The sequence below is a fragment of the Pararge aegeria genome, chromosome 16, assembly GCF_905163445.1.
Source record: "Pararge aegeria chromosome 16, ilParAegt1.1, whole genome shotgun sequence".
Lineage (NCBI taxonomy): Eukaryota > Metazoa > Arthropoda > Insecta > Lepidoptera > Nymphalidae > Pararge > Pararge aegeria.
In genome coordinates, this window is record NC_053195.1 from 3,590,993 (window position 1) to 3,608,408 (window position 17,416).

Sequence of the window (17,416 nt, forward strand, 5' to 3'; positions counted from 1 at the left end):
CGGTAGTGAGATGATGGTGATAACATTCGTAAACTTAAAACTTAAGCTATGAGGGTTCCAAACGCGTCCTGGTACGCGTAAGAAGAAGCCCACAACAAACTTAGCGGGGTGTTTTTTTTTGTTATCACCATATCACAATGTCATTTAAAATTATTAGAAGAGCAACCATTATCATTTTTTAATGAATGATCTGATTAATAAACCAATAAATGAAATTATTGATAAATAATGCCAAATTACTGATAACTAGTGTCGTGTGGTGACGGCAGATCAGAATACAGTTGCCACCACCGCTTTTCTTCCCGCGGGTGTCGTACGAGGCGACTAGGGGAACATAACGGAGAGCGGGCAGAAGTGTCCTCTGTGCTGTCCTACTACTACCACCTACTGCGATCACCAACCTGCCCAGCGTGGTGTTATGGGCAAGTCCTACAGTTTTAGTCCAGCAGTGGACTTTAATAGGCTGTTGATGCCTTTAGTCCAGCAGTGGACTTTAATAGGCTGTTGATGCCTTTAGTCCAGCAGTGGACTCTATTAGGCTGTAGATGATGATGAATGTCAAAAAAAATAGCTTACAGAATAAATAAATATAAATAGTTAAAAAAAATAATTAATATACATCGCTTTTAATTGTTCTTATAATATGCCCAAGACTATCGAAAACCATTGGAAACGGTATGGAATTGGATTTGGATGATTTACGACAGTGTTTACAGTAATTTAAGTGTATCTTACACTAGGAAAATTTAAAACTAAAATTATTTAAACGTTTGCCACTTCGCTAGAAGGTGACTCGTAATTTAATGATTAGGTACTCCAACTTTGTTTTCTCAGTTCCTTAAATATTAAAATTAAAATGTAAGTTTCTATTTCTGTTTATATATCTTATCATATATTTTAATAATTCTTGTATTAAATTGAGTTATCGTACATACTAACCAGTGCATGATTCACCTATAAGTGAAATTATGTGTCATTAGTAACTTGAGGCTAGCTTTATTCATAACTATAATACATGTAATTTAGTTGGTAGTCTTAATAAAAATAAATAAATTTCGCTAAAGGGGATATAGAATATTATTAGCAGAAGTTACAGGAATTTTGCTTAAACGGAAATAACATATTATTGGCAAGTGAGTTGCAGGAAATCAGATAAGCGAGCGTAGGGGGAATCTGGGGGTTCTAGACAGTTTCCGTGTGATAACGCTGGTTAACACATGAATTCCACGTTGTTTAGCTTAGATTACTTATTTTTGGAGAGGAATGTTCAAAAGGTTTGCTTTTGCCACCCTTCCTATAACTTACTAAACTATAGAACTTAGATCCTACCAGTGTCGTATTTGAAAATTTGGCGTCTTGGGCCCATAAGATTGACTGCCCCATAAATAAATGGATAGAAGCGAAAAATAAAATATAAACTTAAATAAAACCCAGTAGTTTTTTGATTAGTTTGTTGATTTAAATGATTATGATGGATGAAAAAACTAAAAATACCCTTCTAGAAAGAGACGGTCACGCTTGGTCTTAAAATATATTATTTTATATTTTATTTTTATTTGTGTTATTTTTGTTTATGTAGATATTTAAATGTAGGTTTATAATAATTTTGCAACATCTATTTGTTCTCGCTCTTGTTATCCTGATCCTAAAGTCCTGGCAGAGATCGCTTCTAAGCGATAAGTCCGCCTTTTGTATTTTACTCCAGTATTTGTGTTTCTCTCTATTAGTCCTTTATTTACCTTACTGTGTAATGGTGTACAAATAAAGAGTTTAAATAAATGAAATCTCGTTGCTTCAATTTCCGTTTGCGGTCTTTCGTAATAGACTCCAACTGTTAGATAACGATTAAATATCACTCAGCCTGCAAATCATTAAACTGGGTCACAAAATGTTTCTGACTGTATCGAAAATCTAAATACATTACCATCCCGTAGTTCTGATATAGTTTAAATTCCTTGTTAGCTACAAATTGTGCATCCAGTTAGTGACGTAAACAGACGATTAATTTGTTTCCGCTATTAGCTTGAATTCAATCCAGCAAACAGTATGCGCCAGTCAGTAATAATTGAAATACCTCACGCAAGATAATTCGGTAGCATTCGGTCAATTAATTTTGATACTGTTGTTAATTAAGCTAACTGTGATAGCTAACCAAAGACTGTGCATTGTTTACGATTAGTTCACCTTAAACTAGACTACACGTGTGTCAGTTCATTACAACCACCTGTATAAAAATAAGACTTTAAAATTTAATAGCAATAATTCTTTATAAATTATATGTAACTTTTATTTACGCATACGCAGTTCACTTTGAACTGGACTACATGTATGTCAGTTCAGTACGACAATCTGTATAATAATAATAATAAGACTTTAAAATTAAATAGCAATGCTTCTTTATGAATTATATGGTACTGTTATTTACGCATAGTAAGTTCACCTTAAACTGGACTACACGTGTGCCAGTTCAGTACAACAATCTGTATAATAATAATAATAAGACTTTAAAATTAAATAGCAATGCTTCTCTATCAATTATATGTTACTTTTATTTACGCATAGTTAGTTCACTTTGAACTGGACTACACGTATTGTAGTCCAGTTCAGTATATCAATCTGTATAATAATAATTATAAGACTAAAATTAAATAGCAATGCTTCTTTACGAGTTATATGTTACTTTTGTATATACAAGTAATTAAATAACCCCCGATACAGTACATTGATAGATATCCGTAATCAAATCCAACTAATTTAAAAAAAGCATAACTAAATTATAGGTATGATAATTATATAATTATGTCCCGATAATTTACTGATTATTTTTAGCGTACTTATACAAATACATGCAATATACCAATATTTAAACTACAAATTTATAACGTGATACGCTCATAAACGGAACAGCCTGTATGTGGTATTTTATTTGCTTACTTCTTCTAACTACGCAATGTTTTGATACTGTTTAAATTGCAAAATACCCTAACAACAATATGTTTTCTCGCATACCTACACTGCGAGCATTTAGGTATCTAATCTATCGTCATTTGAGATGAATGTACAGTATCCTGACCAATCGACAAGGCTTAAGGGTGTGAAGAACCTGTAAAATATTTCATACTTTTGGTTTCAATAAATAAAAAAATAGAAAATTGAGGGCGTTGCAAAAAAAACATTTAATTCACCATTTTATCATTTTATCATATGGAGGCGGTCCATTTAATTAAGAATATACAGACATACATTGTATGCATTGTGTCCAAACAGCGAAAACGCCTAGCGCACGTCTCACTTTAAAGCGCGCGGAATGTGGCTAGCTTATAATTTTTTTCTCTTCATTGCGTATTAGTTTGGTGCATCACGTGTCATGCTCAGCTGCTCAACACCATTTTAGCTATTGTAGCTGCATCTTCGAGTCCGGTTGATTTTCTTATAACAGGGATTTTTATTTTATCCCTTAGATTAATACCGATCGTATATTTTAAATTTTGAATTATTGGTTTTGAAAGATACCACTACTGGCAGCTAAAAAAAGCGTTGGAAGGATTCATAAGCTTTCTTTTTAAGTAAAAAAAAACAAATCCAAATTAAGCTAAACTGACAGGTGCTTTTCCACGATGAACAAATTAAATGAATAAGTATATTTCAGTGTCGCAAACGGTCAATTTATTTGTTTTTCTTTAATTGGAAAACCAACAGTTGTAATTACTAAATAGTTCTAAAACTAATTTAGTTCTAATACTAAAAAGTTCAGTAACAGGTTTCCACAGATATGAAAAATGCAGCAAACTATACTCGTACAGTATATGTTAAAAAATTAAGTTTACCTTACCTGCAATAGTTTATTTAATACGTTGCGACGTACACTATTTATATTACCAATAGCTGTTGCCCGCGACTTCGTCTGCGTTTGATTTTGTTTTTAAAGTATTCAGTATCGCTTAGCCTTAAGTGAGTATTGTAGTATATATATATACATATATATATATAACATGTGACAAATAATTTGCAATAAAATAAAATTGCGACTATAATTAAAGATCTAAGATATCCTATCTCTTAAGTTGGACCAGACTGCTCACGGTGAGCCAATTTTATTTAAAATCGGTTAAGTAGTTTAGGAGTCCATCGCGGACAAACATCGTGACAGGAGATTTATATATATTACTAGCTGTTGCCCGCGACTTCGTCTGCGTTTGATTTTGTTTTTAAAGTATTCAGAATAGCTAAGCCTTAAATGAGTATAGTATTATATATAACATGTGACTGTCAATTAATTATAGACAAATAATTTGCAATAAAAAAAAAGTGCGACTACAATTAAAGATCTAAGCTATCCTATCTCTTAAGTTGGACCAGACTGCTCACGGTGTGCCAATTTAATTTAAAATCGCTTAAGTAGTTTAGGAGTCCATCGCGGACAAACATCGTGACAGGAGATTTATATATATTAAGATTACCATATAATAAATCAATCAATTCGATAGCAATTTAGTTTGGTTTATAGATTTGCTTTGATTACCAATAGAATTACCAGTATCTCTAATATACAACGAGTAACCGAATTACGAAAATATACAGTTGAAGGGTGCATAAGTATATTTCATGAGGAATCACCCTTTTAGAATATTAAATCAAATGAAGCATATTTATTTTTCCATAAAAACTAATTCAAAACATAAGAAGTAAAAAAGAAAAGTCTAACATAACAGCGTATACAATTTGAGGGCTTGTGTCAATGATGACGAAAGTCCGATAAATTAATAATGACGATGATGTCGGGGCACAGGTATCGGGACAAAGATGTCGGGAGACAGGTGTCGGGGTATAGCGCAGAATAGAACTTTTATCCCGGAAAATGTTGTTTCTCGGAAAATAGTTTCAGAAAACAGGTATTCTTCGAAGACTTACGCCTTGTATCAAATACTTGCATCAGATTTATAACTTCAGAAGCACAGTTGTGGAATTTTCTTTAACTTTTACCGTTGGAAAGTTTTCGCTTACACATTCTTTTATATGTTCGCGAAGCGTTCACGTCATGAATTCGGTGCTATTGAAATTGAAATCGAATACTTACATTTTCCATTTCTCCCTTAGAATGCACGTGAAAACTGTATTAAGATATTTTATCTGGGTTTTACCTCGATTTATAGGATATCATCGATCCTTGGTAACAGCGGACTATTTGGTAATACTATATAATGGTGGTATCATTAAAGTTATCTAATGGCCAGATATAAGAGTAGTGGTTTCCTATACAATATTATTTGTAGTAAAGAGTAGCTTCGCATTTAGATCTGTAGTTAATTTGTGTACCAAAATTACACCAAATTAGTTTATGTCGCTGTACATAAACACTGGCAGCACGCGTAACGCCCAGCCTTTTAACTTGCTAAGCAACATGGTCCAACACGTAGAGGCTTTAAGTAATAGAAGAGCTTGAAAAGTAGTAAAACTTCTTGCGGAAAAACACGCCCGGAGAAGTACTACTTCTGTGCCTATTTCTGCCTTCAAGCAGCATTGCTGTATTCCGGACTGAGACTTAACGCCTACCCCTCAGGTTGATGGACGTGGATGGCGCGGCATTCAACGAACACGTTCATTGCAAATAGGCGATGGATTCCATCGTATCTACTTTCGGGTGGGCCATGTCCTTGTGCCGTCAATTATTACTATTAAAAAAAGGCTTGGTCAGATTAGCTCATCGTAACTCATCTAAATCATAATTTATCCTGCGGGATAAGCTGACGGCGAAAGCCAGTTATTCCGTCGGCTTTTGCGTTGTGTAGTCACGCTCATAATAGGGTAGAAAAAAATCATCTCTAATTTTTTTTTAGTTTAAGTAAAACATATACGGGATCAGTTCAAATGAGTAATGATGAATTCATTTATTATAGTTTAATTACTGATTATTTTCTGCAATTCTTTCCTCACTACAAACCATTTTATTAAACTTGAAGAAGTTTAAACCTTTTGTGAGAAAATTGGCCTCCAGTAGCTTTGCTTCTCTGGTGGCTTCAGCTGTGAATACACACAAATTCAACCTAGACGTACCACGAAGCAATTTAGCATTCCGTTACGATGCTGCGTAGAAACTGATTAGGGGTAGGTACGGATTTTATATAACTGCCACACCCCTAACAGGTTAGCCCGCTACCATCACAGACTGCACCATTAGTCATTACCAGGTCAGATTCAAGGGACACTTCTAGTTAAAAAAAAAATACGCCAATCAGACGAAATTCAAAATATTTATTTTAAAAAGGGCATCTATTGAGAATCTAGTCGGCATTCAAGATAAACTAAATTAGTCCAGAATACTGTATGAATTTTCACATTAGAAAATATACAGGCACCATAAAAAAAGTAATAGCTAGTGAAATTTCTAACGATACCTCAAAGATGCAAATCTGTTCAAGCATTTAGAAGGCAATTAGCGAGGTATGTAAACAGCTATACCTACTACATATACACATCTATCCGTTCATACATACATAAAAAACTCAGTGCGTTTAGGTACGCTGCCTTCTTGGGCAATCGTGTATAGAAGAAGCAGTAGAGTTAGTTCGTACGCCGTGGGAAAACACAAAATAATACAAAAATATTAGAAAACAATGCCATTTATTTTTTATTTCGGTAACAAATACTTCTATCAAGTATTCCTACTTTCATATTCTACATATTGAATTGAAAACAACAATAATATGACTTATGTACAATAAAATATGCAGTAAATGTTATAATTAATGTTTATTTGTACATTTACTTACCCTACCCTATCAAAAACTAAGTTAGCACTTATAATTATTTTTATATTTATTTTTGTTTCTTAATAAACACTTAATTTCAAACTTCGAACGTATTATATTAAAAATATAAAAAAAAATATTCTTTTCAGAATTGTAAAAAAAATTTAATAAACACATATCCAACACCTTTTTTGATTTGGGGGTATTGCATAAGTGTTGTTACATATGGTATATAAAATAACTTTGATAAACTTTGTTATCCCCACTGCTCAATTCTCTATATAATAATAATATAATGTATACACGACGAAGTTTGAAATTGGGCTCAAAGTTTATTAAAGAAACATCCTTAAATATCGTTTATAACATCAGTTAAGTTTAAAATCAAAGTATCCTTAACGAATAGGCCTCTTGGATACCTACTTGCATTTCAATTCTCATCGTTATACTTCAGACAAGGAATTTGTTTCTAATTATATACTGTCTAATTTTATATTTACAAAAATGTACTTAACTTAAAAATATTGATTAAAGAATTTTTCTTATATGACACTAAGCAAAGCAAGTGACTACATCTTAAATAAAAATTTGAATTTTTTTTAAATCAGTTTTTCTGTATAAATCTATAATTTCGTTGAATTTAACGAAATTACGGTATTAAATACACACAATTAATTACTAGCCTTAAAAGTTTTTTTTTAATTTTTATTAAATATTTAATAGCCTAAAAAAACTGCTCTATTCAGTAAATATACCTCCGTAATAAATAGTAGCTGTAACCTTATTATTAAATGTTATTTATAAAAGGTTTACTCCACGAGAAAAGTCAGCACGTAAACTTATTACACCCGATGTCAGACAATTTTTTGGGGGATGAAATATCCCGGTGTGAGTAATTTTTTGTCTGTTATTATAACAATATTGTGTCAGCTTTCTTTTGCGAAAATCCAGCGAGGTGAATATAAAAATACACACTTTATGTTGTACGTAAATAAATAACCGTTAAGCTAAAAACAGATATTTTAGTCGCGTATGATATGGTATTGAGTATTAATATTTATATTTGTATAGATTCTCCTGCTTTTCGCGGAGTATAGCAAATTAAGTTCATTGTTCATTGTACATCATGGAATTTCGCAAAATAAAGCCTGTTGCGTTGTCTGTCTGTTTTCAGCTTAAAGTAACAACGGCTTTATCACGATTGCCCGTTCGATTAATTTATGTCATTAAAATGTAAAGCAAGAACGTTGATGCTCGTTGCGAGTGATTTTGCGCTGCATATAATCATATCTTTTTGTTACTGTATGTTTCTGTACGCTACTGTCGCGGAGTGTGACTGTGACGATGTTGACGTCTGAAACAAAAGAGTGGAGAACAATTTTAAATATGTCATGTCAAATATGCATGCCTTTGTAAATGATAGATATCATTATCTTAATAGTGCGGTTGCTTTTTACAGCATATAATTATACTAAAATATATAATTAATAAATATACTACGACAATACACATATTGCCATCTAGCCCCATAGTAAGCGTAGCTTGAGTTACGAGTACTGAGATGACTTATGAATATTTTTATGAATAATATACATAAATATTTATAATATTCACATAGGTGTTTATCAGTACATTATAAGTATTTAAGTGTATTATAATCATAAAGATATCCATCAGCTATCTAAGTACCCATAACACAAGCTATGCTTACTTTGGGGCTAGATGGCGATGTGTGTGACGTCGTTGTATATTTATTTATTTATTTAAACATCCAGACACTGAAAGACATTCATGTTCATCACAAAAACAATTTTAAAGTTGTGGGAATCGAACCCATAGCCTTGGACTCAGAAAGCTCGCTGCACGCTGCGCCAATCGGCCGTCAATACAACACAACACAAACGTAATACTTGTCATTATACTAAAAGTTGACCCTTGACTTCTTGACTGCTCTTACTTGGCGGTAAGTGCAGTCTAAGATATTAGCGGGCTAACCGAAAGATCGTCTTAGTATAGTTGTAGTATACAACTATACTAAGACGGTCTTTCGATCGAAAATTCGAAATCAGAAATCCAACGGAGAAATGTCGCGGGCATCCTTTGGTACCTAATAATTTAAAGCAGGCTATGAACCTAGATTAGAAAGTCCTGGCTACTCATAGAGGGGGCTTACAACAAATATTGAATCTAACATAGTTTTAAGTAAAATACTTAAACATTAAATGTATGTAGGATTTAATTATGTAAATTTAGATTTTGACGGCCGATTGGCGCAGTTTGCAGCGATCCTGCTTTCTGAGCCCCAGGCCGTGGGTTCGATTCCCACTACTGGAAAATGTCTGTGTGATGAGCATGTATATTTTTCAGTGTCTGGGTGTTTATATGTATATTTTAAGTATTTATGTATGTTATTCATAAAAATATTCATCAGTTGTCTTAGTACCCATAACACAAGCTACGCTTACTTTGGGGCTAGATGGCGATGTGTGTACTGTCCTAGTATATTTATTTATTTATTTTATTTAAAATTGTATGTAAACCGTTGTAAGGAACAATAAATCTATTATTATGATTCTATAATTTATTGATTATATGTATATTTTGTTAATTCTTAACAATGCTTAAAAAAATATAAAACACTATTATAAATTTATTAGAAAAAATATCCACCCTCCGCTTGCGGGGCTTTTGAATGCCCAAGCAACCGGCGGTCAGGGCTCCAGAGTGAGGAACCTCCTCACAATACGCGCCGTTTCAAGGACTACTGCCTTCTGTATCCGACCTTGATCCAACACCCAAGCGAAAGCTTCTTAAGAAGTTTGTCGAAGCTTTTCGCGAGAAGACCATTGACTGAAACGACGATCAGAACAATAACGGTCGACTCAACATTATATTATTATTATGAACTTAGAAACCTATTGACCCCTGTGGAAAAAGCAAACATATTTGTAATTCATCAAGTTGATTTTAACCTAAATGAGATTTAATGCACCGATTTTCTGCAAAGCTTTTTAACATATTCAAAACATCACTAGTAGGAGTAGAGACTTTGGGATCGTGGGGTCCGGAGGCAGCTCTTTTCAAAGAATTATCGGAAAGGGTTATCGAGTCTACCGGTGATCCTAGAGCGGGCAGTTATCTTGGCCAACGAATTAGTTTGGCTATCCAAAGGGGTAATGCTGCCAGCATCTTAGGAACGGTGGTTTCGAAGACGTTTTAGATTTTATTTAGTTGTAAATAGTTTATTTTAGGTTACATTTATATAAAAACTAGCATACCCAGCCCGCTTCGCCGGGCTAGATTTTGCTTTATTTTATTTAAACAATAAACTTATATCATTAAATTTTTAATTTAAGTCTCATAGTATATTAATTCATTTATTTCTCTCCGTATTCATTTTCTTCTATTCTCTTCTCGAGCGGGTGAAGATCATTATCTACACCCATGTACACCCAACAATAGATTATCATCATAGTAAATAAAAGCTGTATTTGACAGTTTGACAGTTCAAAAATAGGAGTGCTCCGATCGTCTCCAAACTTTACAGGATTACTCGCCAGGTCAATCCGGAGATTCCCTGAAAGTTTCATTGAAATCGGTCCAGCCGTTTCGGAGCTTATACGGAACATACCCACACACTTTCTATTTTATATATATAAGATAGATAGATAGATTATTTTAAAGAATGAAGAAAATAGAATATGAAAATAGATTGTTTAAGTGATAAACATCACTTAAACAATCTATTTTCATAAAACTAACATAGATATTATGCGTTGACTTTAATACCATTAATATTAGGGACTTAATACGAGTTCAGAAACTCCCTTAAGCTATTTTAACCTAATGTTATTGATAGCAATATACCTTGAGGACTTGTTTACTAAATTGGGCCGGATAAATTTGCATTTGTTGGCATACGATTATCCATGCTAAGCAATATATGTTCTTGCCTTATTTACATTTAATTGGATTTGCGTATACAAATTATAAGTAACATGTTATAAAACGTAGTAATAACAAAATAAGTAGTTTTTATAATTTTTAATAGTGTTTTTATCTACACTTGGAGGAAATATCAATTTTATAAAAAATAATAAAAAATAAGAAACATAAATAATTAAACGTATTAACTATGGATTACAAGGTACGATACTCAGGTATATCCAAAATTGATACGTGATAGTACACAAGACTCCAGTTCAACGCAAATGCACCCGCATTTATACCAAAAACCCACGACACAATGTCATGGACATCAGCTGTGAATCAAATATAATTTTAATTATTTCTTGAAAAAAAAATATTATTTACACATCGTGTAAACTGCTAGTAAATTTAGTAAAATATCTGGCACTTATCAATTTTCGCAAAATAGAAAATTTTAAACATTGTAACTGGAAAAAGATCTTGAAAAGTGCAATCTTCTGAGTTTTTTGCCGGCTCTTCTCGGTGGAATCTGCCTTCCCAACCGGTGGTAGATTCACACAAACAGACTGACTTGACGTTTTAAAAGTGCCTATATTTGACGTGCTTGAAATATATGTATTAAGAATTTTTTGAATTTTAATAGTTTTCAAAAGTTTAATTATTAACCCATTTTACAAAATTACTGTAACATAAGTATTTATTTTTAACTCTCGTGCCACAGCGCGTATTAAGCCATCGTTCCCAATCATAATTAAGAAAGAGATAGTAATTGTTAAAAGCTCGCCATTCCGCATTAGAATAGCGTGGTGAATCTAAGCTCTAATTTTCTCTCTCGCGGAAGAAAATACTTGTTCTTTTTTAGGGAGATAAGACAGTAGGTATACACTTTGAAACGAAAAACGGTAAAGATTTCACGGAGTTATAGCATCGCTTTACCATATTATAACGGTAATAAACACTTGCTGCAAACAACTTTAAGACTTATTGCCTTTTGCCAAACGCTTCGAAATTTCAGCATTCTCTTTAAGTCGCATTTGTCCTGACTTTGATATTGAGACAAACGTCTGGTAAGTACCTGAAGTCAAAGAGTTCAATTTCAACTTGAAACCCTAGTATTAAGAACATACGGAACCCTCATTCAGCCATTATTGCATGCAGTGCGCTGTGTCTAAAAACAGTGAAAACGCCTACGTCTCACTTCACACCTGCGGAATGTTGCTAGCACACAAACTTCTACCACTTTCCCAGGGTGAGTTTGGAACCCTCGTTGCTATAGTTTTAAGTTGACGAATTTATTTATTAACTCACTTCTATGCCATATTTTAATCCAATGTACGCATCAAAAGTGCTATGTGCCTATTTGAATAAATAAATATTTGACTTTGACTTTGGAACCTGTGGCTTACAACACTACCGACAAAGTCGTGGCACCAAGCGATTTAACGTTTTGGCAGTGTAAAAACCTATGGTATTAGTATAACTGCCTTATCACTTACAGGTTACTTGTGGCTACCATCTTATATACACATAAACACCCAGACACTGAAAAACATACATGTTCATCACACGCACATTTTTCCAGTCGCGGGGATCGCACCTACATGGACTTAGAAAGCAGGGCCACTAGCCACTGCGACAATCGGCCGTCAATAAAAAAATATTATATACTAGCGTACCCAGCCCGCTTCGCCGGGCTAGATTTTGCTTTATTTTATTTAAACAATAAACTTACATCATTAAATTTTTAATTTATGTCTCATAGTATATTAATTCGTTTATTTCTCTCCGTATTCATTCTCTTCTAGAGCGGGTGAAGATCATTATCTACACCCATGTACACCCAACAATAGAATATCATCATAGTAAATAAAAGCTGTATTTGACAGTTCAAAAATAGGAGTGCTCCGATCGTCCCCAAACTTTACAGGATTACTCGCCAGGTCAATCCGGAGATTCCCTGAAAGTTTTATTGAAATCGGTTCAGCCGTTTCGGAGCTTATACGGAACATACCCACACACTTTCTCTTTTAGATATATAGATTAAGTGTATGTGCTGCTTAAATTATTACTTACTTTTATATTGCTGGCTTTACTTCTTTGATGTCGCTAAAGTGCGATTCCTCGTCTATTAATTGCAAGTTAATATTCTCAGTCTTTGTATGAAATGTGGCTGATATAGTTTTCTCTTCTAACAAAATGTTCTCAATTTCAACCCCATTGTCTTTCTTGTCGTTATTTTCTAGCATTCTTTGCTTAATTGAGGGGCCTCTGTTGAAGGAAGATGCTAACAAAGTTTCTTGTATAGTTTCATTGCCATTGCATATTTTATCAGCCTTATGAGTTGGCATTCGTCCTGAATGGTAACTGTTTCTAACAGCTCCAGATGCTTCGAAAAAAGGCAGTACTTGTTTAAATTCTTTCCTAAAATTCTCGTTTAGCCACGCATACAAAAATGGATTGTAACAAGTTGACGCCATCGCCATGGAGTGAGCAAGGAAAAATGAAACGTAATAATAATTCCACTCAGTCATTTGTGCGTAAAAATCGTTAAATATATTAATAAGATTCAAAGGTAGCCACGACATACCAAATATGGCTACCATTGATATAAGCATCCTATTAGTTCTTTTTTTCCTATCTCTATCTGCTTCTTCTCTCCTAGTATTTTTAGCACCTGGCTTAGATCGAGCGCGGTCGTTTAATCTTATACTAACACATGTATAACAAATAGCTATCACTAAAAATGGTATAAGAAATTGTAAAACAGTTGTGAAGACACCGAATATCTTCCTTGACTTATCGGAGGGCCAACTCTCCTCGCAATAAGTTCTGTTATTAGTTATCTGTATACCCATGAACAGACCATAGGGGCAGGTGACTACTAAAGAGAACACCCATATGAAAATTACGATGAAGACGCACGTGTTGAGTTTCATTCGTGGATGAAATGGGTATATGATGACGAAGAATCTGTCTATGGCTATAGATGTTAAAGTGAGGGTGGATATGTAGACGCTCGTTCCCTGCGCATATGGCATGAGGTGACAAAGTAGCCTCCCGAATACCCATCTTCCGAGAAATGTGTACATAGGTGTTAAAGGTACAGCGAAAACGCATAGCAGTATATCTGATAAAGCCAAGTTTGTTATAAAAAGATTGGTGACGGTTTGCATCGCTCGATTCCGGAAGACCACATAGCAGACTAATACGTTGCCAAATACTCCGAGGACGAAAATTATTGAGTAGAGAATACAGAATGCTACTTGAACGACCTTCACATCAATTATATCAGTAGTCCTGTTTGACTTCGGTTCTTCCAGCAATTCAACTGATTCTCCTGTCAGTGTTTTGGTAAAAATTAAAACGCCTCCGACAAAGGATGATCCGTTTAGATTCATAGTAGAAACATGCTTGCCAGCTGTTATAAAATCGTCGTAGAAATCATCGTAGGACAGCATTTTAGCTGAGGTGAAGTTGTTTCATATTCAGATCCAGAATCACTCGCCAATCCATCTGTAATAAAGAAAACGAAAACGGTTAGTCTCGAGAGGAATACCAAGGTTAAAATGGATACAATTTGTAATTCTATTAGGAAAACAAAGTGTTATCGTTGAATTTAAGTCCACCGAATTCATAATGGAGGTAATCGCGTAAATTGAATTGTGCGTAAGAACCGTAGGCTCTCCATTAATTTGCGACAACATTAATTTACTTTTTACGACTCCAAATGTTTTCGTGTTGCCATTAAAATTTACTGTAGCGTGTTTAAGTTGAAAGCTTTGAGCAGTTTGATACAATTTCGCATCTTTTTTTCAAATATAAAGTAATTTTTCTTAAGTTGAAGTTGAAATCAAATCATCTTAAGGCGCTTTTAACACTTTTTGGGTGAACAAAAATCATTGAACTCGCGTCATCATCACCGAACATTTTATGGACGTAATATATGACATAGATTTAGTTTACAGTTTATCTGCAGATCCCAGAGACCGCCCCGCATGTTTTTTAATATCAATGATTTTATAAAGCAATCGCGCTTTATTTTTATTTACTGACTCAATGAGAAAATTGCAAAGTAATTTTACCAATAGCATTTCTGTCGAGTTTTGATGGCAAGTAAATTAAAATATCGATTATTTATCGCTACCGCTTAAGTAAGAGGACAAAAAAGTCACCTGCTAGTGAAAATGTACCGTTTTATGTCGATAATAAATTGCTTCAACCAATAAAATGCTTGTCAGGTTTGGAACCTTCCCCCGTGGACTTATTGACGGACATTTTTATTTCATCTGAAAATTTATTCAGCGCTTTCATTATTAATGTTATTGAGGTGATTAAGATTTTAAATTGAAGCGAAGGTTGAAATCATTAGGTCAAAGCTAGATTTGAGCCGGTGTGTTCTTTGAAGTAAGAAAAAACATCGGCTCGAATAACTGGAAAACTTGTTGAAACTGACCCGAATTTACCCCATGTGAGCTGGACTTATAGACTCAAGTTATTTTCGTTCTAAGAAATCCAGAACCTTTTTTATCATCAGCATTATTTTAGTTTAAAAACAAATTGCGTGGGTATACTATACTCCATAAGAAAATATTGCCTTTGTTAATAAAACCGTTTTATTCTTTAGCCTAAAGGGGCTTCAGAATAAATAGCTTATACAACGGTTCGAACCGTAGCAAATTGTCAAAGGACATATTAGTTCAATATTTAAACAAAATTAATTTAAGTTCATTAGTTACTTTTGTCAAGGTTTGAAATCAGTCGGTTCTCAACAATTTACTAAATCAGCAACGCAACATTTATTATTTTCTGCAATTAAAATCATACCCGATTGCTTTTCCCCCTTTGAACTATAAGAACTTAAGAATTATAGAGCTGAAAATTGTACTGACCGGACGGAACGAACGGACTCACAGAGTCACGTTTAAGAAATGCGTTAAATAACGATGAGAGATTATTATTTCAAGCTATTAAATTGGGAGAATTACGCCCAATTATTAAAAAAGTTGTCACCATCACCTAACGTTAGTGGTAACATGTTAAATGTATGAAAGCTTCATAAGTGCCGGTGATGGCAAGGTCTACATGAATAAAACATTTATTGAATTTGAATTTGAGAAATACCAGGACGCAGACCGGGGTCATCTGCGGCGAAATCGGGCAAAATGGTTTACGTTATGTGTGAAATTAATTTCATCAAATCGGAATATACTCCTCCATCTCGGCTCCTATGTGTTTGCTGCTTTAGTACATTAAAAATTTACGACTCTCGGTGTATCTCTGTATAATATGTCCCAACATTAGGGTCATACTCGTTGTCATGACAACCGCACGTCAGTCACTACCATACGTGACGAATTTCAAAATCAAACAAGCAATTTTGCCTTTTATGTTATTGTAATAAGATTCATGGCTTCAATAACCAGCTTGCCAATGTTTGATTTTCCATGATTTTCATATCATTTCTTGGTTCAGGTGTAGCATAAAATTACGCAAGCTTGCCTGGTGTGAGGGCTTTGTTCTTTTCCATTTTTTTTATCTTTATGAATAATCTTCACGGTGATATTTCACGTTCCAAATATGAAGGTACATGTAATAGATAAATCCATTTGATTTCATTTATTTAGTCTTGGGTGTTGATAATTGATGATTTTCCAATATTTATAGAAGCAGGGTTACTTTGCGGAATTCCATAATATATTATGTAAATTAAGCTTAATCGGCTATACTCCGCGAAAAGTAGGAGAATCTGTATGGTGAAATCAGGAGATGATGACAATGAAAATTATTTTTTTTTCTCAAGAGAAAATATAATAAATATACTACGGCAATACACACATCGCCATCTAGCCCCAAAGTAAGCGTAGCTTGTGTTATGGGTTCTGAGATAGCTGATGAATATTTTTTTATGAATATAATACACATAAATACTTATAATATACAGATAAACACCCAGACACTGAAAAACATTCATGTTCATCACACAAACACTCTCCAGTGGTGGGAATCGAACCCACGGCCTTGGACTCAGAAAGCAGGGTCGCTGCCCACTGCGCCACTCGGCCGTCAGAAAATGTAACTGAATCGTGTAAACCAGATAATCACTTAGTCAGAAACATGGTAATACACATACACAATAACATATGTTTTATTGGAGAGAACTACATAAATTATTAATGGTTTAAGTTCTATCAACCTCGATAAGCATCAGTCGTAGAACACCTTTAGTTAGGAACTAAGTGGAATAGTTCCACACTGACATACTGAGCTTCTGAAATAGGGAATTGCGTTCAAGAAACCACAACAGAGAGACTGTACAAGAGACACAAGTTATCTGTTACTTATTTTAATTTAAATACAATTTAAATAATAGAAATGCCCCACAAAGGAGACGTGAGAAATCGCATACGACGCTCGAGTTAAAATGGATAAAATTTTTAATGAAGCTTTGCAAAGTTGGACGATCGACTGGCGCAGTGGGCAGCGACCCTGATTTCTGAGTCCATCGGCCGTGGGTGTTTATCTGTATATTATAAGTATTTACGTATATTATTCATAAAAATATACATAAGTCATCTTAGTACCCATTTCACAAGCTACGTTTACTACTTTGAGGCTTGATGGCGATGTGTGTATTGTCGTTAAAAAAAAAAAAAAGTAAAAGCACTGAGACTATTCTGTAATCTTTCGTCATTGGTATGTGTTGTTCTGGGTTTTGTTATCATCATCAATTCATTATA

At 33.9% G+C, this 17,416-nt stretch overlaps 1 protein-coding gene across 1 annotated transcript; it reads right to left on the minus strand.

Annotated features, from left to right (window-relative positions):
• Nucleotides 1-7,869: 7,869 nt before the first annotated feature.
• Nucleotides 7,870-14,176, minus strand: LOC120630449 (prolactin-releasing peptide receptor-like). The gene is made up of 2 exons (XM_039899687.1): nucleotides 12,753-14,176; nucleotides 7,870-8,103 (listed from the first exon to the last, which is right to left on the minus strand). Exon 1 carries the CDS (start codon nucleotides 14,135-14,137, stop codon nucleotides 12,755-12,757), a length of 1,383 nt encoding a protein of 460 aa, XP_039755621.1. The 5' UTR covers nucleotides 14,138-14,176; the 3' UTR covers nucleotides 7,870-8,103; nucleotides 12,753-12,754.
• Between the last annotated feature and the right edge of the window lie 3,240 nt (nucleotides 14,177-17,416).

What these genes read in the sequence shown, in the direction of transcription:
- LOC120630449 (XM_039899687.1), bottom strand. Translation starts at nt 14,137, where the DNA reads ATGCTGTCCTACGATGATTTCTACGACGATTTTATAACAGCTGGCAAG.